This window comes from Electrona antarctica (genome assembly GCF_951216825.1).
Source record: "Electrona antarctica genome assembly, chromosome: 19".
Lineage (NCBI taxonomy): Eukaryota > Metazoa > Chordata > Actinopteri > Myctophiformes > Myctophidae > Electrona > Electrona antarctica.
The window spans coordinates 24,496,784-24,519,030 of NC_136800.1; the positions used below are offsets into that span (position 1 = coordinate 24,496,784).

Here is a 22,247-nt window from a genome sequence, read left to right on the forward strand (position 1 = left end):
TATCACCACTAACCCCGAAAGGGGGCGTATTAAGGGGGGCGGGGAAATTCTGTGAGATAGGCTTATTGGGAATTGGCTATACTAAATTGGGACTTGAAGGGGAGAAAATGTTTTTCTTTTTTCTTGAAGGGGCATGTTTTGCACAATAACAGTCTTTTCATTATGTCTGCCCACGATCTCTGTGATTCATACAGTAGGCTACGTTTGTTTACCTCAGTCACTGATACTAAAATCTGATATTTTATTTTTATTTGTTCTATGAACCTGTGACTTGACACCCATACTGTTATAAAACGGAAATAAAAAGATTTTGAAAAGAAAAGAAAGAAGTGGTTCCCAAAGTGGGGTCCGGGGACCATAGATAGCAACGAAATCTATGACCGGACCAACACACCCAGCATTACAGCACTCCTTGGCCAAAAACATCTCAGATGGGTCGGGCATGTGATCCGTATGCCAGCCCACCACCTACCCCGACAGATCCTGTATGGCCAGCTTCAAGCTTGTCAAAGGTCTGCTGGCTGCTGCGGGTCCAAAAAAGAGGTACAAGGACCACATCAAAACCCTCTTGAAGAAGTGTGACATCAAACCACCAGCACTAGAGTCCCTGGCTGTTGATGCACACCTGGAGCTCTACCTGCCACCAGAGAATTACTCGTCTTCATGGGAAGCTCACAGAGAGGAGAGTACAGCGGAGGCACCAACATGCCAAAGGTCCATCGACCACCACTGCTGCCTTCCCCTGCCCCTCATGTGACAAAGTCTGCGGATCACGCATCGTTCTGAACAGCCACCTGGCTATGCACAGATGAGAGACACAACAATAATCAGTGTGCGTGCGTGTGCGAGTGCGTGCGTGCGTGCAAGTTCAGTTTCTTATAGTGTTTGTGCTGAGTAAAATAGGTATAGGCTACAACAGACACTGTATACTCTCTACAAAAGGTCAGTGCTGGAAAGTACATTTACTCAAACTACAGCAGTATTTATTTATATATTTCCCCCCCATGTCATGAACTAAGATTTAACTTTGTCATATATCACAGTAATGTCACACGAAAGTATCAAAATTCAAAGATCTACAAGCTCAAAGCGTGTCACAAAATTGTCGCATTCGACACGCTTTGAGCTTGTAGATCAGCTATTTATTTGGCTACTGTAGGCTATATAAGATTTCTACCCGACAGCAACGATATGACAAGTTCTCAGAACCCAAGAATATGTTTTTTTCACTGGCTTACATGTTGTCCACCATTATATGCTGTTGATGTGGTACCATGAATACCGGACATCTCACCCCGGTGAGTTGTCTTCACTTTCTGACATGTCGGGGTGAGTTGTCTGTACTTTCCGCTGGGGCGAGTTGGGCGAGAAAGTACGGACAGCTCACCCCGAAAGTCCAGACAACTCACCCCGGTGAGTTGTCTTCACTTTCTGACATTGCGGGGTGAGTTGTCTGTACTTTCCGTGGCACCCATTACAGTAGGCATAATTCAATTTCGGATCTAACTATCGGTTCCTACAGACGTGCGCAGTCACGGCTAATTATTTATTTATTTAACAGTAAAATCCGGTGAAACACTTGTAAGGAGTAGAGCGTCTCTCTCTCTCTCTCTCTCTATGCAGCTTTGATGGGGGGGGGTCGTTTGTGGATAATGTTTGCGCTTCAAAGGCAGAGTCTCACGGCTGTACAAAGTTGCTAATTAGACGCACAACGGACGCATGATCAATCAATCACAGTTCTAATAGGCCTATACTGACTGAATTACATCTGAATAGCAAAGCAATATCGATGATGATATGGCTACTGCTAGTTACATTAGCATGTGAGAAATTACAAGTGACCTTACATTCAGCCATCTGGAGTAACCAAATTAAGAGGGGTTCAGTTCACATTTCTTCAGAAGTTTGCAACACACACACACACACACACACACACACACACACAAGCCTTGAATTCATGGTGATCTTTTGTTTAAAGACATTTTCAACAATTTAAGATCTCCATTTTGGCAGGAATATGCTTGGAAGATGGAAACAATGTTGCACATTCATCTAATCATATGGGTAGGCTACTGGGTAGCCTACATACAAACAATAATGTTTGTATTTGTAAGGTTTATTATGCATTTGACCTTGACATACTTAAAGGCGAATTCGACATTTTACTGTGTCATAAATATATTTACATCTGTAGCCTGTATTGTATTGTGATTGTGCTATCATGCCTTGACTTAATTATACTTATATATTGTAGAAATTGTTGTTGTTGTTGCAAAGTTCTGAAAATAGACTAGGCTACACAGGGCAATCTGGCCTAGTTGTGGAAGGACTTGGAAAGGAACGATCTGACCATCATGGACATGCTAACGATTGCTTCTGAAGTGAATGCCCCAGTGTGGAGATGAGCACACTGCACTGCACACAGCACAACTTTTTACCAAAATGGGACAGCACACTGCACTGCACACAGCACAACTTTTGACCAAAATGGGACAGCACACTGCACACTGCACTGCACACATCACAACTTTAGCACAACTTTAGCACAACTTTTGACCAAAATGGGACAGCACACTGCACACTGCACTGCACACAGCACAACTTTTTTCTTCTATCACTGAAACAGTGTTTTTGTAGATATGACAACTTTTTAGTGTTTTTGTAGCAAACTGATGTTTTTAGATATGACAACTTTTTACTATATTTTTTAGTTTAAATTTTTTCTATACTTAACTTTTTTCTATATTTTTTTGTACAAACTGATGTTTTTCTAAACTTTTGATGTTTACCTTTTTTCTATATTTTTTGTACAAACTGCTGTTTGAACTTTGTTTACAATGTTTCTATATTTAAATAAACTACATTACATTTGACCGTACATTTGACTCTTGTGTTATATTCTTGTGAAATATTCAGTAAAGTATAGCTCAAAGGCTACATATTCAGTCAGACTTTTGGTGAGTTGTCCTGACAACTCACCCCGAACGTGAAGACAACTCACCCCGAAAGTGGCCAAAAGTGAAGACATCTCACCCCGGAAAGTGAAGACATCTCACCCCTGGTGAGTTGTCTTCACGTTCGGGGTGAGTTGTCAGGACAACTAACTCACCAAAAGTGGCAAAAGGGGTGAGTTGTCTTGTTACCGGTACCATTAGGAGAGATAGCAGGAAATGTTGATGAAAAAACAACAATTCTTCTACATTCTGTAATTGTGTAGACTTATAAATTAAGTAACGCAGACGTATACATTAACACTTGAGAGCTTAAAATGAAACCAAATGGTCCATTTGGTTTAATTTTACACTCAAGAGAACAAGATCTACAAGGGTTAATTTGGTTACCAACCACATGGTAGCTATAAGACAGCAAACAGCCAAAATCCCTTCCCCAGTCTGACGCCCAGCCTGCTCTGCCACCATGCCTGCACACCTCTCTGGCAAATGGATACTGGAAACCAGCGACAGATTTGAGGATTATCTAAAAGCATTAAGTACGTTTTTGTTTGTTTGTTTGTTGTTGCTTGTTTCGTTTTTTGGTTTGGGGTTATTTGTGTTTTTGCTTTTTAATGTGGACTTTGAATGTGTTACATTGCAGTTAGCAATAGTTGATATTGTTGATAATGTTGTTATGTTGTAGTTGTTTTAACCTATTAAAACCGGGATTTTGTCTTTGTCAAATCTTTGAATAGCCTATACATATTTAAAGAGAACACTTTAACTAAAATCTTTGCTTCTCGGGTGCCTGGCTTGAACCGAATGTTTTGAGATGGAGGTCTGTACTATGCAGCCAAATGCATACAATTTTGGGGGTCCACATGTAGAGGTTTTACCACCACTGATATAGCAACACAGTTCTTTTTTATTTTATTTTTCATAAAACTGATTTAGAAGATATCTTTAGACTCGGCCTCAGGTTTTCAGGCTGTGAGCACTGACAGCATGCTGCGTGCTACTGCAGCTTATATCAGCATTAATACAGTTCACAGCTTCAGCCATTATATTGTGTACCAATTTTCCTCTTTTTTAGATGGATTTGTTTACATTTTCTCCAAAGTCGCACACACAGACGCACACTATAGAATCCAGTGGCTTCCTCCAAAATGTAACAAATGATTGACTTAATGTCCAACACATTTGGTAACAATTTGCTATGTCATTACATCAGCTTTTATGTTAATTTAGATAATGGATCTGATACATTGTGCTAGATAGAAGACTTTCAGATAACTCAGGATATTGGACAGATTGTTGTTGCATGATACGTGTTTAAAAAGAAAACCAGTGGTGGAAGAAGTACTAATATATTTTTTAGCCTACTTAAGTGTATTAAATGTATCAATACCACAATTTAGAAATACTCTGTTATAAGTAAAAGTCCAGTATTCAAAATGTACTTGAGTAAAAGAGTATTGGCATTTGTAGTAGTAAGTAGGCCTACTCAAAATATCTAATTGCAACAAGTGTAATAATATTATGTATAAACAATATTTTGAAAATAGCAGATCTATATTACAATGCGTCACTTGTAGATCGGCTATTTTCAAGTAGCCAAAATATAGAGGGCTGGTTATACGTTTTAGCTATAGTTTCTTCAAAGTATATTTGCCTCTGAGATGTAGTGGAGTATAAGTAAAAGTAATGAATGTTGTACTGAAGTACAGTAGGCTACTTGAGTAAATGCACTTAGTTACTTTCCACCACTGCTCCCTCTGTACACGGCATGCAGATATCGATTTTGCCACACGGAAAATCGCCATGTCACTGTCCCAGACCAAAGTGATCACCCAGGACGGAGACAGGAAGTTCCACTTCAAAACGCAGAGCGCACTCCGGAGCTACGAGCTGGCCTTCACTGTAGGGGAAGAGTTCGAGGAGGTGACCAAGGCACTGGACAACAGGAAGGTCAAGGTATGGAGGTGCTTCTTAACCCCACACTATTCACTGTAGGGGAGGAATTCGAGGAGGTGACCAAGGCACTGGACAACAGGAAGGTCAAGGTATGGAGGTGCTTCTTAAACCCCACACTATTCACTGTAGGGGAGGAGTTCGAGGAGGTGACCAAGGCACTGGGCATCAGGAAGGTCAAGGTATGGAGGTGCTACATAACCCCACTATAGGGCATACAAGGGCAACGGCCGGCCTGGGGGCCACATGCAGCCCCCACCTTCACTTAATGTGCGGCCCGCAGGTTAATATCCGAATATTGATATATTTATTTCAGCTGTTACAATTCCAGCAAACATGAGTTTAATTGCTTCAGTCTAACTGAATGACTAGTATTAGTCTTTTTTATATCCAATGTATTTGCATTTAATTTCAAAAAGTTAACATAAGTAACTACAAAAAGTGCCCCTCTGGGCACAGGTCTCCACCAGAATAATAGCGTTTGTGATGTTTGGACAAAATTTGTAGGAGTAATATATGAAAAATCGAACAGATCTGTGTTGAACGCATGACTAAACATTGGCCTCACGATGGCTCTATCAGATGTGGAAAATGCAGGGCATTTCCGTGGACTCTAGAGAGTGTACATACATACAAGGTTTACACAGATCGGTGCAGTTATAGGTGAAAACATACATTGGCCTGTTATAGCACCACCACAAGGCTGATTTTTATTATTTTTGCAAGTGTCATTTCTTCCTCTGCCTAGTAGGAATGTGTTCAAGATTTTTGTTCCAAATGAACTAATCCTGCAAACTTTGGAAGGCAATTCTTAGCAGCGGTGGCCGAACGGTTTGTGGAGCGGTCTTGTTATCGGAAGGTCGCCAGTTCGAATCCCCGGACCGGCACATTAAAATTACCACCGCTGAAGTGCCCTTGAGCAAGGCATTGAACCCCTACCATGAAATGTTCTATGAGCAGGGTCTGGCTGTAAACAAGCATCTCGAGCTTAGTCCATTCACCCTGGGTAAACAAAGAACTTTGCTTTGCTTAGCCAAGCGGGAAAGCGGACTGGTGTGATGTTTGGATCTTTTGAGCTGCGACCACCCAAAATAATCACATTTGATTCACACACACACACACACTCACACACACTCACTCACACACACACACACGCACACACACACACGCACACGCACACGCACACGCACGCACACACACGCACACACACGCACGCCTGCACGCACATGTGTTCGTGAACAGCTTCCGTTTGAAGCTTTCAGGAGGTGTAGTAACAGGCTCTCATACAACGATTGTGACACACAGACACACAGAACGAGGCCAAAGTCAGTGAAGACAATGACCTTGTGTTGGTCAGTGTGGAGAATGCCCCAGACTTCACCCATTTTCAACCTTATCTTTTCATAATTGGTCCTCTTCTTTTTCTTCTATTTCTTTTCATCGTCAAATGTGTGGGTAATTGGTCCCAGTGTTCATTTTGACAGCAAGCTTAGTCATTTTGAATAAAATAATTAGTTTAGTTTTAGTAATATTTTAGTCATCTGTAATGTTTTAGTTTTAGTCTAGTTTTAGTTGACTAAATATCATAAGATGTTAGTAGACTAAATCTGCAGTTTTTTATTTATTTTTGTATTTTTCTACACTTGGTTGCATGCTGACAATAGTCGATCTACATCAGGTCCCTGTTTCACCTCTCTCTCAGCTAAGGGGTCCTTTGCCTGATCAACGCCGAAGACACCGGTATAAAGTATAAGAAAATAGATGAAGTAGAATTGTCAGGGAGTTGCAGGAGACTGGCAATGATGTGGACGACTAAATGCAGAGCTTTAAAAGGTTACAAATCGAACCCCATAGGATACAGATGTAACCAAAATGGTCCCCATGCAGTGTTTTGGCTAAGCATTTCTCTTTCCCATGTGAACAGTGTGCAGGTGTCCTCCCTATCAGCTTGTTGACCGTCTGCTAGGACACTTCATTCAGACATAATTATGCATAATAATGACAGCTGAACGACTGAACCAATTCAGTCATTACAATGAGACCATGCATTAAGTAGCAATGAATGATGTACATCAATAATCAATCAGGAAAATACTAAATTGTATTGCCATTGCAGGTGCTATGTTCCATCAATACAATACAATATATTAAAAACAAAAGTTTTAAATCCTCTTTGAAATGACCAAACCTGCATGCCTACTTTATGTCACCATGGTAGGCAGGTGTCGGCCAATTCCAGGCCATGACATCTTAGACACATTAGTGAGGAGTCAGGACCAATTATATGAACATACTGTAGGTTGATGGTGGGTAAAAATGTTCCTTTAATTGACTAGCTTCGTTAAAATAAGTTAAACTGTTTTAGAGTGTAGGCTACAGCAGTAGAGCTTTCACCATTCAGGACCTTTCGACCTTTCGTGCAATACAATTGAGTACCACAGACGAATAACAGTCTAAGTCCACACTATTGATCCATAATATATAAATGATAGATAAGGGTTCAGGACACCGAGGCCTTTTCGTGGAGGGGTCAGTCTGAAATTTGGACTTAGACTGTTTTTCGTCTGTGGTACTCAATTGTCCATTATGGAACTAAATGGACCTGCAAGGATCCATTTGTACACTGTCAGAGTTATGACCCATAATGGTCCATTTGGTCCATTTGCTTAGGCCTACATTTGAAGAGTTACCGGAAAACGGTCAATTTGGTTCCATTTGCACGCACTCTCATACTTCCATTTGTAGGCCTATACTCTCAGTTACAGATCGGAAAGGGTCCATTTGGTTAGAAATAGAAACTGTCAATCATTTAGCAGGCGTGAGTCCTGCCCACCCAATCAAAATGTATGGGGAATATGTATTTTTAGACATTATAAAGAAATACCACAAACTATCTGTACCGTTTAACATTTCTGATTGAGTGGGCAACATTTATTGAGAAATGTAGACCCACCTGAACAGCATTTGACATCAGTGCTGTTAACCCCCTCATACATTAGTCCTGCCCATACTAGTGGGGCAGGCTAGAACCGGCCCTGATTCCTCCATTGGTCACATATTTGGTCAGGTCAACGATTTCACCGTAACAGCGCCTGTGTCTGTCTTCTCCACCTATGCAGAGCCTGGTGAGCTGGGAGGGAGACAAGCTGGTGTGCAGCCAGCGAGGTGAGAAGATGAACCGCGGCTGGAAGCACTGGCTGCATGGAGACAGACTGCACCTGGTGGGTGGAAAAGGAACTAAGTACATTTACTCAAGTACAGTATGTAATATTAAAGGAGAATTTCAGATTAGCCGTTTTCTTACTGTAATTAGATTTTATTATCATCCTACAACGAGTGGTACAGGTGGAAAAACAATCATAACACCATTGCTCTGAGAGTGCGCTGTAGGGTTTTGCGGTATTGCTTTATTGCTCACTCGAAAATGTATTATTATTATTTTCATAATGACTATACTCTCCACAGTGTTACGTCTTTATTTCAATACAATGTATTTTCTGTTTGATAAAGAGCTGGAGAGACATGGACTGTTACTGAACAAACACTATAGCAATGAGTACTATCAAAAAAAATAGCTAAACACACACATTTTTTAGGTACTTTTACTTTACTTGGGAACAGCCATTTTCAATGCTTCTACTCCACTACATCTCAGAGGCAAATATTTTGTACTTTGGCTATTCAAAAATAGCCAATCTACAAGCTCACAACACGTTTACAATGGATTCTTGTTGACGATCAACAAGGATGAGAACAAAATGATGCTAAAAAGTCTCGTTTTAAAATGATTATTTTTAAATGATTATTTAGTTTGCAAATATACATTCTGAATATCTTCCTTTGTTGAACCATTGTATATTTGAAGAATTTAATGTGACTCATGGTTTGTTGTTCACAGGAACTGAGCTGTGAGGATGCACTTTGTCTTCAAGTGTTTAAGAGGATAGAATGAGGGCCCGAACAGACCAATATGCTCCAGTTTGAAGCCCACTCCCAGCTTGAATCCAGTGGTGGAAAGTAACTAAGTACATTTACTCAACTACTTTACTTAAGTACAATTTTGAGTTTTTCAAGGCAAATATTGTATTTTTTACTCCACTAAAATTATTTGAAAACTTGAATTACTAGTTACTTTGTAGATTGCAATTATTACAAAATTGATTATTATCAGACCTATAGATATACTTTGGCAATTGGAAAAGGATTTCAAAGGATTTTTACACATTTGAAAACTGTATAAATAAATACAATAATTCTGCATAAAGAATACTTCACTTTTGCTACTTAAAGTACATTTTGATGGCAATACTTTTGTACTTTTACTTAAGTAAATTTTGAATGCCAAACACATGCTTGTATGTGAGTGCTATCTTCCATCACTGTTTGTATCTCTCGTGTCTCTCATATCAAACTTACCCAAAATGTGCTGACCTGTGCTGATCTCGTCACAATTTTGTCATGACGGCTATAGCCATTTTTAGCCCAAGGAGTGTTCTTTGGGCATTTGTTTTGTTTTGGTGGCATTCCTAAGCCAATAATTTGATGAATAGGAGACAGAGAGTCATCAAATTATTGAAAGCGACAAAAACAAAAAATAATCTCTATGGCTTCAATGGGTGTGTAATTGATAAAAATATATACAGCTACCTCTTTCAGGGTGAGGCCCAGGTCGGCCGTGAAGTTATAGACTTTAGCAGAGGTATGACACAATCCTAGAAATATACAGAGAGAGAGAGTGACATTTGTGTTTTTTTCTTTTTCTTTACACTGTGTGTGTGCGTGCGTGCGTGCGTGCGTGCGTGCGTGCGCGCGTGCGTGCGTGCGTCCCCTTCATGATATGGATTGTCCCAAGTTTAACTTTTACTGCAAAAGTCATGAAATGCATCCACAAAGTGCTCACCACTGCAAAAAGCGCATATTGTGCAGGAACCATAAGCCCAGAAGTTGACTATACCCCTGCTCGGGGTCTTTAGGATGTCCCCTTCATGAAATGGATTGGTTTTGGACAAGTTTTGCTTTTACGGCAAATGTCATGATTGAATTGATGAAAGCAAATATTGGACTTTTCTTTTCTTTTCTACAATTCACATGCAATACTTTGACATTGTTTTTTCATCTTTAAGATGTCCTCTTCTATTCTATTGTGAATCAGCAGCCTTTTATATAATATAAGGCCTTATTAGAGGCAGAAATAGCTAAAAGCATCTAACTACAGCAGGGGTTTTCAACTGGTGGTCCATCCAGAAACAGAAGTGAAGTGAAGACTGTCTTTTTTTTCTTTTTTTTAATTTTAAACTAAATGACCTGGTGACCTATGAGGCCCCAATGTTATTTACTTGGAAGTTGGAGGAGGAGAAATTCCACAGAAAAAGGGAGTTTGAATCTCAAGAAGGGGAAGTGCACCCAGCCTGCTTCAGTCATCATTAGGACATTATACAGTATATTGCATGTGTGTGCTCAACACTCATACACTCAGTATCAGTTAATATAAAATTAGTTTAATATGGAATGTTGGATAAAGTAAGAACGGAATTATGGTAACCGTGAGATAAGAATAGATCAGTGGTTCTCTACCTTTTCTGAGCTCTGGACCACTAGCATATTTCAGGTCAATAATGGCCGATAAGGGCTTGATATAATTTGTTGTGTGTACTACTGCGTAGTATTGTTCATTTCCAAGCCTTTCCCCCCCAAGCGTATTAATTAAATTTCCCTTTCTTCCCCTTTCTAGGGAACTGTAACTGTTAAATACTGTAATTCATAGGTAGTAAGTATTAAAGCTGCACTATATAACTTTACTATTCTACCCTGGATTTGAACCAGTTTGAGGTCAAATTAGGTCATTTACAGAGGAAGCCTTTGTGTAACATCTTGAAAACAGAAGTATATATTGTGAAATGTATAGTCATTATGTTGGCACTGCCAGTAATTGAGAACATGATGAATGCATTAGTGATTCTGCAAGCCATGGTGCTTTGCATGTAAACAACTGTGGTGGGGAAAAAAACCTGCTGCAGCAAAGGTGATTCATGTGTCAGTGGTTCTCAATCTGATGATTTTGAGGGGGTCGCCAGATGACAGTGAAGTCTATTCATCTATACTTTTGAAATGTGTGTTTTGGTATTGTGTTATTAATGGAGTAATAACACACAGAAAGCTACCACCGCTGTAATGCTATCACATACTTTCTAGCACTAGGGTAGGGGCACTATAGGTCCCTTTTCCACCAAAATAACTTTGGTTCTTGAACGGGTTCCGTTCTTAATTGTTTTATGATGGCTTATATCACATCTGCATCTTCCAACCTGAATAGTGACACGGCCACTTTGGTTCCCACTTCAGGGCAAGAAGAAGATGTTTTTGGTTCCAGTTCCGACCCAACTTTAGGGATCTGAACCAATTCATTTGGTTCAAAATTAGGCCATGAAAAAAGGTGAATTAAGGGAACTGGTTCATCCCTGGTGGAAAGGTGCCTATGAGAATTATTCTCCCCAGATGGTACCCATGGCTCAAATTTGGGGTCTTAGCTCACAGACTAGAGTTTTCTTGTGGCATTAGCGTAGGTCACTGCTATCTGGGTCGACTCTGTGCACCTTCTTCAACAAAAGCCCCTCCTACAGTATGTCCAGATTTTGGTGTGTGTGCACAAACTTTGTCCTACACAAACATTCAAATGCCATTGACAATGAATGGACAATTTTGAGTGTTTTGTATACACAAACATTGAGGACAAAGGTGAGGACGCAAATTGTGATTCTCCCCAAAGAGGTGATGTATGATGATGTACGATTTTTAATTACTAAAATAAAAATAATAACAACAAATCTAACCTTTTTTTCCAGAATAATTTAATGAATACAAAAATTGAAGAAATTCCATAATAATACGTTTTTTAAGAAGTAGTGAAAATAGAAGATGTACAAGCTCACCACGTGTCGTGATGCGATGCGTGGCGAGCTTGTAGACCTGGGGCCTGTTCCACGAAACTTGGATTAACTAATCCAGGATTTAGGCCAAAACCAGGCTTTTTAAATCCTGGTCTTTATAGCCTGGTTTATTCCGTTCCACTAAAGCCAAGCGAGGCTTAGAATGGGCGGATTTAGCGAGCCAGGATCATAAAGCCTGGCTGAATAGACAGCCTGGCTTTTTGTCTCTAGACCCATTCGGTGGAACACAGATTTACTGATCCTTCTTCTTCATGGGGTATTATGGCAGTTTGCATCCTTAAAGGACCACTTCACCACTTTTCAACATCTCTTCATATAATTGGTCCTCACTAATGTTCATGATAAAACACCACAATTTTTTCCTACTCAGTCTGTGTCTCATAGGAGAGCTTTGGGCAGTTCGGACACCCGTCCACCAGTGACATCATCATTAGGCAGTTTTTTTTTAAACAAGATTTGTTTTAAAATATATTTAGATTTTTATTATCGTGAGAACGATGGCTTCAACTTTTGCATTGCAACTTTTCAGGAAAAGAAAGCCTGCCGTTTCTATTAGCTTGGATTCACCATCGATGATGTCACTGGTGGACGGGTTTCTGAACTGCCCACAGCCTTCCTATGAGACACAGACTGAGTAGGAAAAAATTGTGGTATTTTATCATGAACATTAGTTAGGACCAATTATAGGAAGAGAAGTTGAAAAGTGGTGAAGTGGTCCTTTAATAGTTGCATTACTGCCCCCTTCTGTATATCTCAGTATCTTTACTAATCTATTCAAGACTTACTGATACAAGGACTTAAGCTTCTAAAATAAATACTGCTGCTGTAATTAAAGAGAGAACATACTCTCAATAGTGGATAGACTGAATGATTAACTACCCCACAAATATAGTTTACATTTTACCACTACTATTAACTTAAAACAGAATTCTTAATATTGTAAGCATAATGATATTGTCGCATTGTGATATTTGGCCATAACTCCCTCCTCTGAGGGAGCTACCTTTGGGGAAGGGGGTTGTTGTCCAGACAGGGGCCAGACCTGTGAACTGTGGGTCATGGGTTCAATAGTGGGTGAAACGTTACAATGGTAATATGTTGTAAAACAATGAGTAATGGTAATAGTTAGTGGTTTTCACTTTTACAAAAAAATAAATAATAATATATAATATAATATAATATAATATAATATAATATAATATAATATAAATTATATTATATTATATTATATTATATAATATTATATAATATTATATTATATTATATTATATTATATTATATTATATTATATTATATTATATTATATTATATTATATTATATAATAATTCTTCTTAACCGTGCACTCGCATGCACGACAGCAAACCTAGTCTGGGGAACATTCACCAAAAGCAGCTGATCTACAAGCTCACAAGCTGTCATGATGTTGTGCAGCCTATATATTTTGGTTCTTTGATTTTATATAGTGCTTAAATTAGTCCTTTAATGCAGACTGATAAAAATAAGGCAACATAAACCCATAATAATTGAATAAGTGTGGAAAACATCATTGGTTTGTGATCAGTTTGACTGCTTAATGAACAGTAAAGACATCAGGATTAGGTTAAACCTGGCTGTTAGCCTGGTCTGGAGCAGGCTAAATCCAAAGCATTAGTTTCCATGGTAACTAATGTAGCATCACTTTCATGAAACCGAATAAAGCCTCATATCCAGGTTAACTGGTTAAATTAATCTGGCAAGATTAACCAGCTTTCATGAAACCGGTTAATCGCTGATCCAGGATATATTAATCCAGGATATCTGTTAAATCCCGGCTTAATCTCTAATCCAAGTTTCGTGGAACGGGCCCCTGCTTTACTAGTTTGGGTCCCCGGGAGACATCACAGACATTCAAAAGTCCAACAGATGAACAGATCTCAAAGCATTCAGACTCCCATGTGCATCTCTGACATCATACTGATGACGTCAGTCTTGTCCATATTTCGAGAGGAGGACGGGACAGGAATTCACCAAAATGTAAACAAATTACTATAAACAAATTACTATAAGAAAAAAAGGGGGAAAAAAAGAAGAAAAAAAACACACATGCCCGCCTCATCCATTATTGAGTGGCAAAACATTGAGCAGCATGGAGCTTTGGAATTTGGAAATGCTCGTTGGAAATTACTCAATGATCCTGCGTTACCACCTTTTCTTTCTAAATTTTTAAATTGCAGGACGTTACAATATTGAAAACGAGCACTTCCAAACTCTTACATTTAACACAGAGCCCGCTAGAACCGTAGTAAGCGTAGGATTACTTTTGTCTGGCAGCCCGCCAGAACCGTAGCCTACGTTTTCTAGGATTTATATTCTTTAATCCATGTTTTGATCCGATCGAATCGTTAGCTGCCGCTCGTTAGCATAACAGTGGACAGTGGCCGCGGCCATTTTGAAGATGCGCGCGCATCCACTGTATCTCCAAATCGGCGCAATGAATGTCGTTTCTGGTGAAAACAAGGTTTTTCAACGGCCGACAGCAGGCGCTGTGATACTCGCGGTCGGGTTTTTTCTGCACCGAGCGAGATATCAACAACCGGTCAAGACACCACACACACAGCATTATGTCATCGTAACACCGGTTACGGATATTTGGCTCTTCAAAATAAGGGTTGCAAGCGGAAAACCATGGCAATGCATGATAAATAGATTAATAGATCCTGGCGGCCAAAAATAATCACCTGCACAGAATTTCTTGACAGAAATTAGCGCAAAACATGTCTATGGTGGATTTTTGTGAAACAAAAACCGCAGATAGAAAGACTATAATTGAAGCTTTCCGTACAGCTGTGATGTTGGTAAGTTTAACATCATCCACTCACAATAGGTGTTCCTGCATAACATCCGGGTACGACCTGCGCCCTCAGAGAGGTCTTTCTACCTGTCCGAGGGCTGTGATGACCTTTTACCCCCGTGTCCCAGTGCATGCTGGGAGGTGTGGTTCTTGCGGACGTGGCGCAGCAGGAGCTGGCGGTCGGGGCTGGAGTACGCACACTGTTGGCACGGAAACGACTCCCCAGTGTGGTGACGGCGAGCGTGGAGGTCCAGACTCTTCTTCTGGATGCTGAGGAGTTGAAAGACTATAATTAAAGAGCTGGAGAGATCTCTGTCACTGAACACAACTCCATGGTATATATACCATTCTACCAAAAAATAGCCAGCTCTGCATATTCTAATACATGGTGCTTCTGGTGTGTGTGTGTGTGTGTGTGTGTGTGTGTGTGTGTGTGTGTGTGTGTGTGTGTGTGTGTGTGTGTGTGTGTGTGTGTGTGTGTGTGTGTGTGTGTGTGTGTGTGCGTGTGCATGCGTACACGTGCATGCATGTGTTCTGTACTGTATGTATGCGTTACCTGCTGTAGGTGCAGTGTGTACATCGGTAGGGTTTCTCCTGGCTGTGCGTGCGTGAGTGTCTGCGTAGAGAGCTTCTGTCTATGGAGGCGTAGGAACACTCGGAACATCTGAACGGTTTCTCTCCTGAACAACCACAAAAACAACTCATTCTGCCGTACAGTACTATAAAATAAATTCCTTATTATATTTCAAAATTTTACATAATTATATAAATGTTAAGGGTTAGGTTTAGGGTCCATGAATACAAAATAATAATGACTAAGAAGTAGTGAAAATAGCCGATCTACAAGCTCTCAACGCAATGCGAAGCGACGCGTTGTGCGCTTGTAGATCTGCTATTTCACTAGTTTGGGTCCCGGGCAAACGTCTAATCTCTCTTTTGGGTTTCGACCCGTCAAGTTTGTGAACCACTGTTTTAGAGTACTCTATTACCTGTATGTATACGTATGTGTTGTACCAGGGAGGCCTTCAGGCGAGTGTTGTAGTCACAGTGAGGACATTCGTAGGGTTTCTCTCCCTGGTGAATCCCCATGTGACGACGCAACGTCAACTTACTGATGAACTTCCTGTTTACATAAAACATACAAACATGACAGCTAAGATGGGATTGACTTGACTCTTTGTCTCTCCGTCTCTCTCTCACACTGTCACACATGCGCACGCACACACGATGACATCATAATTTGATTATGTTTTTTGGTTACATTTGTAGAATTTTGTATACTACAAAACTACTAGAATGTGGGGTAGGGCTGTCCTACTTGGAGAGTTGGCACCACAGTTTGTAGAAGTGAGTTGGTCAAAATCGTATTTCATAAAGAATTCAGAAGAACAAAATATATAAGTACGGTATCGTGGTGATAATGACAAATCTGTAAAACAAAATATGACAAGTGGAAAGACTGAATTGTGAGAGAGATCTACACGCCGAACCGCCGTCAATGGTACCCATCTAGGCAGGGAAAGTTAAAGTAGAACTTTAGAGGGGGCAAGTACATCGGAGAGGGGAAGTATAGGAAAAACCTTAACCTCGGAACACACACACACACACACACACACACACACACACACACACACACACATACACATACACATACACATACACATACACACAATCATTAAATACATGGGTATTCCTCTACCGGTTACAGAGAGAACAGCAGAACTCTCTCCTGCCTCCGTTCTCTTCTGCTGTCGTTTTGATAGTTTTATCCTCGTCTCTGTCTCTTCCTCCTCTGTTCTTAACTACATGTGTGTTGACTGTGTTCCTGCCAAGGCCCCAGCCCTCTGTCGCCCCCCGGCTGTCCTCCTGGAGTACTGCTCCCCCTGGTATCTGTTTACCTGCAGAATGCCTGCTGAGTGGACATATCAAATCATATACTCAAAATATATATAAAAACCCATATTTACAACCAATAACCAACTTGAAACCAAATAATCGATAACATATATATCAATTAATTGTAAAAAAACAACACAGTATTCAACAGTTATTTTAACAACATTTTAAAAATCACCTACCCCTACCTTTAAGTTAAATGCTGTCAGTTGGTGCTGTCACACTTACCCCTCCAGTACACATGGGGGCACCACTTTCTGCTTGTCTGCTGAAGTCTTGTGTTTTGACAGGAAGTGTTTGTGGAGTCTATCTCTGGACTGGACTACAAGACAAAATGAGACATTGCCAATACAGTCACAACTATTACTGTTGCCACGACAACGGACAGCAGCACGACACGGGCTACCACGAGAATCACACCAGTTGCAGTACGAAGCAAGTACGGAATTTTCACGGCTCAAGATCTACAATCTCGTCCATTCCCAGCAACAGAGCCATTACCAAGGACATAGAAGTCCAGGCTACAGCAGCAAGGAATATCTGCAGGATATAAGAGTGGAGTCCTCGAATATAATTACTAATTATTGCTATTACAAATACTATTACTAATAGTATTGCCTCTGTTGGGTAGAAACAGACACTTACTTTTCAGCATTCAAATTCAAAAATAGCTAAAGTAGCCGATCTACAAGCTCAAAACCCGTCGCTGCGCACTGCATTTCAAGCTTGTGGATCTGCTACTTTTGCTGCTTTTGTGTGACGCTCTAGTATGATCAAGTGGGCATTCATTTTATTATTTAGGAAAAACACAAAAAGTAAAAATATGGAGATGTTTCTGACAGACAGCAACGATACATGTTTCGGTTCATGTTAGTTACACCGAAATCTGGAACCCACCAGCAAAAATGTTTCTTCCTTTAAATTTGCCTCTGGGGAAAGCGCCCACATCCGCGACTCCACGTATAGAGAACGGATGTCGCCCCATTCACTCTTCTTCAGCCCTCCTCTTCCAGTCATGCGTCTTTGTTTTCATTCCTACCATCAACAAACTCTACACGTTGTAACGGGAGTTACCGGTTTCCGACCGGTTCAGATGCGGAGCTCTGAATCTGTCTTTAGAGGTTAGTTACACTGTAACTAACAACAGCAGCGATTCTCAACCTGTGGTCCGGGGTACACTGGTGAGCTGCGAGGGTATTGCAAGTGGGCCCCCAAATACAGTAATTGAAAGAACACAAAGTTCTAGTTGATAATATAACCTTAATATTTAAAAGGTTCTTCAACCCCGGATTTGAACCCGGTTTCCCACGCAAGTGCTGACATTTTTTACCGCTGAGTTAGAGCCAGCCTTCTTGCACAGATGATAATATATTGACCATCAGGTCAAAATTTGTGTCAGATCATGTGTCTAGGTGAGACATGACCTTTGACACGATCTAACTGTCTCAATAGAAGAGCAGGGAGACAAAATACAACCTCCCCACTTGTATAAGTTATATTGAATTAGCATACTGTACCATACAGATTGTATAAGTTATATTGTATTAACATACTCTACCATACAGATACAGACTGTACTCCGTCCCTGGACAGGGAGACTCCCGTCGCTGAACAATCATTCAATGCCAATAATTACTTTTCTGCAAGACTGCATTTCACACCTTCTGGGAATTAAGCAGTACTACTTTTTTTGCCAATGAACAGAATACCTATTTTTTGTTTTAAACTAGAAATATCACCTTTAATTCCCAGGTAGATAACGCTGGCATTGTCACATTGGAGCAGTATTATTAATTTACTTTATTCCTGGAAGAACAGCACACTTACAATATTGCTATCAGCTATTAAAAATATATTATGTTGTGCTAAATATCCACACACTGACAAATTACAGACTACAGTACATGACAGTACCACGCACGCACGCACGCACGCACGCACGCACGCACGCACGCACACACACACACACACACACCTGTTGCTGTGTGTCTCTTCTTCCTCTCTCTTCCTTTCTCCTTCTCCCTCTCTTTCCTCCTCTTCTTCAGGTATCTGTCCGTCCCTGTCCGTCTGTCTGTTCTGTGGCTTGCTGCACTCTGCTGGACAGGGGCAGTACTGCGCCTACACTCACAGTAGAATAGAAAGGCCTTTCCTAGTAGTAGAATCGTAGTAGAATCAATACCACCACACAAATCAACCATAATGAATACAATTTTAGTTCATTAAAGCAGTGGTTCTCAAACTAATTTAACTCTTGAGAGCGTTTGGTTTCATTTATCTCCGTCATTTAGCTGGGGACCACCTGGAACCGCCTCAAGGACCACTGGTGGAATCCCGGACCACTTTTTTCAATAGGTGGTCTGTGGACCACTGGTGGTATTGCATGTGGTCCCTGACCATGCATTAGTAATGTAGGATTTGTTGATTTAAAAAAAACAAGAAATTAAAGTTCCACTAGAAACAGTGAACTGAATGACCTGGTGACCTATGATGACCGTCCATTTATTTACTGACAAGTTGGAGGTCAAGAAATTCAACAGAAAAAGGGAGTTAGAATCTTAAGAGGGGGAAATGCACCGGATTGTCTGGTTGAGTCATTATTGTTAGGAAATTATTAGTAGTCAATGGACCATTGGTTGAGAAACAGCAGGATTTATGCATAGCAAGTAAAAGCACTAATCTTACCCAATATGCCTACCCGTCACAACAGTGGTCTCCAGGTTGATTCTAAGTCAGGGTGGTGGTCCCTTGTTCATACTAAGTTGTAAACCCCTGCTATAATGGAATAGAACATGGGTGCTGGGTTTCAAGTAGCCCATGGTTCTCACCTCCTCAGCGTGTCTCGGCGGGGGGTGTCCTCGTGTGGGTGGGGCTCAGGGTTGTGGGCGGGGCTTTTAGGAGCAGGGGGCGTGGCTTTGAGGGGGGCAGAGATGCGGCAGAGGCCGAGGGTCATGAGGTGGGCGGACTGCGCGGTCTCGTCGTCATGGTTACTGGGGCACGTCTCCTTCAGCGTGAACATGTGGCCGTCTTCGCCACCAGCCACCTCCTCATCATCCTCCTCGAACAGAGTGCTCACCTGGAAAACACCACATGGACTCATTACAATTTAGAATGGAGCACATTCAACACACAGTTCATTTCATCGACTAAAACTATGACGAAGATTTTTTCATCAACTACGTTTTTTTCGTACAAGTGTGAGATCAGACTATGCAGAGAAATCATGAACTGTAGTCAATAAACTAGGTAAGTAGATTGCAGAGAACAGTGTTGTGCCTCAAATAAACTAGGATTACTATTGTGGAGCGTTATCCAGGGTGTTTTAGGGAAGGGAAAAGGGTCCAGGACTTGTGGAGTGTTGTCCAGGGTGGTTTTTAGGGAAGGGAGAAGAGTACTTGTGGAGCGTAGGGAGTTTTAGGGAAGGGAGAAGAGTCTAGGACATGTGGAGCGTTGTCCAGGGGGTTTTAGGAAAGGAGAAAGAGTTTAGGACCTGTGGAGTGTTGTCCAGGGTGTTTTAGGCTCGGACATCATTCCTGTGTTAGCAGTGACCAGGGTTCAATCATGTCTTGAAGGTATGGGGTGTCATGCTTTTGGCTGCAAGGACTCTTTTTGGTGCTATCCCATTTGTGTTTGACCATTTGTGTCAGTCAGTCAGTCAGTCAGTAAGTCAGTCAGTCAGTCAGTCAGTCTTACCTCACAGGTCTGGGCCACATGGAGACCCCCATCGGACTGTGAACCCAGACCGATGTCACATGAGCGGGGACTGATGTTGGGTAGCATGCCATACATGGGCAGCAGGAAGCTGATGCGGTCCAGTCCCAGGGAGTCCTCGTCACTGGGGGGTTTGGACCTGCCACTCAGATCCTGATCCTCCAGATCCTGGTCTTCCAGATCCTGGTCATCCAGGTCCTGGTCTTCCAGATCCTGATCCTCCAGGTCCTGGTCTTCCAGATCCTGGTCCTCCAGGTCCTGGTCTTCCAGATCCTGGTCTTCCAGATCCTGGTCCTCCAGGTCCTGGTCTTCCAGATCCTGGTCTTCCAGATCCTGGTCTTCCAGGCTGTAAGGACTCACCTGCAGCCTGTCCATGGGATTAGGGTAATTTGTCACACATTGTGACACAAATAATTGTGATTAACGTTTCATTTCTGTTTGGATTTTATTCAGGGGGCAGATATGACAAATTAGATATGCAATGAAATAACTGACATAATGCACAAATGGACATTACATTATGGTGAGTATTTCCACATACCAGAATCATGTACTTTATTGTCACATTACAGTTTTGACAGCTCTGACAGTGTGATAAAACCCGTTCCGGGAACGGTTCCAAATGTGATTTGAGGATTTTAGGTTCCTCAATGTCGGATCCTCCGGTTCCAGATCACAGCGTTGCAGAGGTGGCCTTTTTGTGTTGTCACAGACATAGAAAACCCATTAACCTTTCCCAAATTAAATTCAGGCTTTAAATTATTTTAAGCCTGGGACCAAGCCATCCAGGTTCCTGGTGAATCATCATGACAATGAAACATTTTTTTATCTATCAAAAAATATGATTATATTATATTATTGTTTCGCCCCTGCCGATGTCTTTCCATTCTGAGCTTTTTTGCTTAAAAAGGGATAGTTTTTTTTAACTTAAGCTGTATGAAATACTATTAATATAGTGGTTGCAACTGTATTAATTGATTGCCCGAGTCCCGTGGTGGGAGTTCTGCTCTGGTTTTGGTCAATATTAAGTAGTTCCGGTCATTTTGTGGAGGCACTGGGGCCACGCATTAAAAGTAAATGAATCCACAAAACTAACGTCATTTGTATTGTTGACCTATTTGTAAAATATTAGTGCAACTTTCGTTCATTTTTTACCTCTCTATCACACAGAACTATGTTTTTTGTGTCCATATCACTACGCCCAAAAGATAGAGGGGTCAAAGTTGAACGAAAGTTGCGCTAATATTTTAGAAATAGGTCAACCAGGGATGTAGCTGACCATTTAGTTGCTCTACTCGTAGAATATTTGTGCTGCCCCCCCTCCCGACGAGAGCGCCGAATTTCCTCATTCAGAGGAAGGCTATTTTCGCTGTTTGTGAGGACGCACACACGGCCACTCTTGTTATTAACTCACTCCATGCCACATGACGCCTTATGACACTTTTTGGCACATTTTGTTGCCCCCCTCAGCGTTTTTCCCTACTCGCAGTGCATATTGCGTGTATACAGAGCGACGGCATTGGGGTCAACAATACAAATTACGTTAGTTTTGTGAATTAATTTACTGCGTGGCCCCAGTGCCCCCCACAAAATGACCGGAACTACTTAATATTGACCAAAACCAGAGCAGAACTCCCGCCACGGGACTCGGGCAATCAATTAATACAGTTGCAACCACTATATTAATGGCATATTTCATACAGCTTAAGTAAAAAAAAATCTGAACTATCCCTTTAAGGCGAAAACTACCCCAGGTCCTGAACCGGAAGTGAAACCGAATGTTAACTTTTTTGTATTTGTTTTATTCACCCAAAACATATATTTTGTAACCGTGACAGCAGGCACTACCTGCGATCAGGCTCTTCTCCGGGGCAGGAAGGCGTGGCTCTGTCTCCTCCGGCCGCATGATGGCGCTGTAGGAGGTGTGCGACGACGCGACTCTTGTGGCCGCTGGTGAACAG

At 41.2% G+C, this 22,247-nt stretch overlaps 2 protein-coding genes across 2 annotated transcripts in view; one reads left to right on the plus strand and one right to left on the minus strand.

The window, feature by feature from the left end:
* Positions 1-3,397: 3,397 nt before the first annotated feature.
* On the plus strand, positions 3,398-9,276 carry LOC306943621 (retinol-binding protein 2-like). The gene is made up of 4 exons (XM_079530048.1): positions 3,398-3,490; positions 4,726-4,907; positions 8,024-8,125; positions 8,803-9,276. Exons 1-4 carry the CDS (start codon positions 3,418-3,420, stop codon positions 8,854-8,856), a joined length of 411 nt encoding a protein of 136 aa, XP_079386174.1. The 5' UTR covers positions 3,398-3,417; the 3' UTR covers positions 8,857-9,276.
* A 4,442-nt stretch (positions 9,277-13,718) lies between these two features.
* The window catches only part of LOC306943403 (uncharacterized protein), an 11,965-nt gene continuing 3,436 nt past the window's right edge, over positions 13,719-22,247 (minus strand). The window contains exons 2-10 of the mRNA XM_079529708.1: positions 22,135-22,247; positions 20,269-20,653; positions 19,404-19,651; positions 18,554-18,696; positions 16,807-16,900; positions 16,382-16,594; positions 15,672-15,805; positions 15,239-15,362; positions 13,719-14,952 (exon numbers count right to left, since the gene is read on the minus strand). The exon at positions 22,135-22,247 is cut by the window's right edge and continues 156 nt beyond it. Of these exons, the coding sequence (XP_079385834.1) occupies positions 14,766-14,952; positions 15,239-15,362; positions 15,672-15,805; positions 16,382-16,594; positions 16,807-16,900; positions 18,554-18,696; positions 19,404-19,651; positions 20,269-20,653; positions 22,135-22,247 (1,641 nt within the window). The 3' untranslated portion in view covers positions 13,719-14,765. The remainder of the gene's footprint in view (positions 14,953-15,238; positions 15,363-15,671; positions 15,806-16,381; positions 16,595-16,806; positions 16,901-18,553; positions 18,697-19,403; positions 19,652-20,268; positions 20,654-22,134) is intronic.

Bases quoted from the DNA above. Each gene is read 5' to 3' on its own strand.
- LOC306943621 (XM_079530048.1), top strand. From the start codon at position 3,418: ATGCCTGCACACCTCTCTGGCAAATGGATACTGGAAACCAGCGACAGA. The intron at 3,491-4,725 runs GTACGTTTTTGT...CACGGCATGCAG, and splicing joins GGATTATCTAAAAGCATTAA to ATATCGATTTTGCCACACGG. The intron at 8,126-8,802 runs GTGGGTGGAAAA...TGTTGTTCACAG, and splicing joins ATGGAGACAGACTGCACCTG to GAACTGAGCTGTGAGGATGC.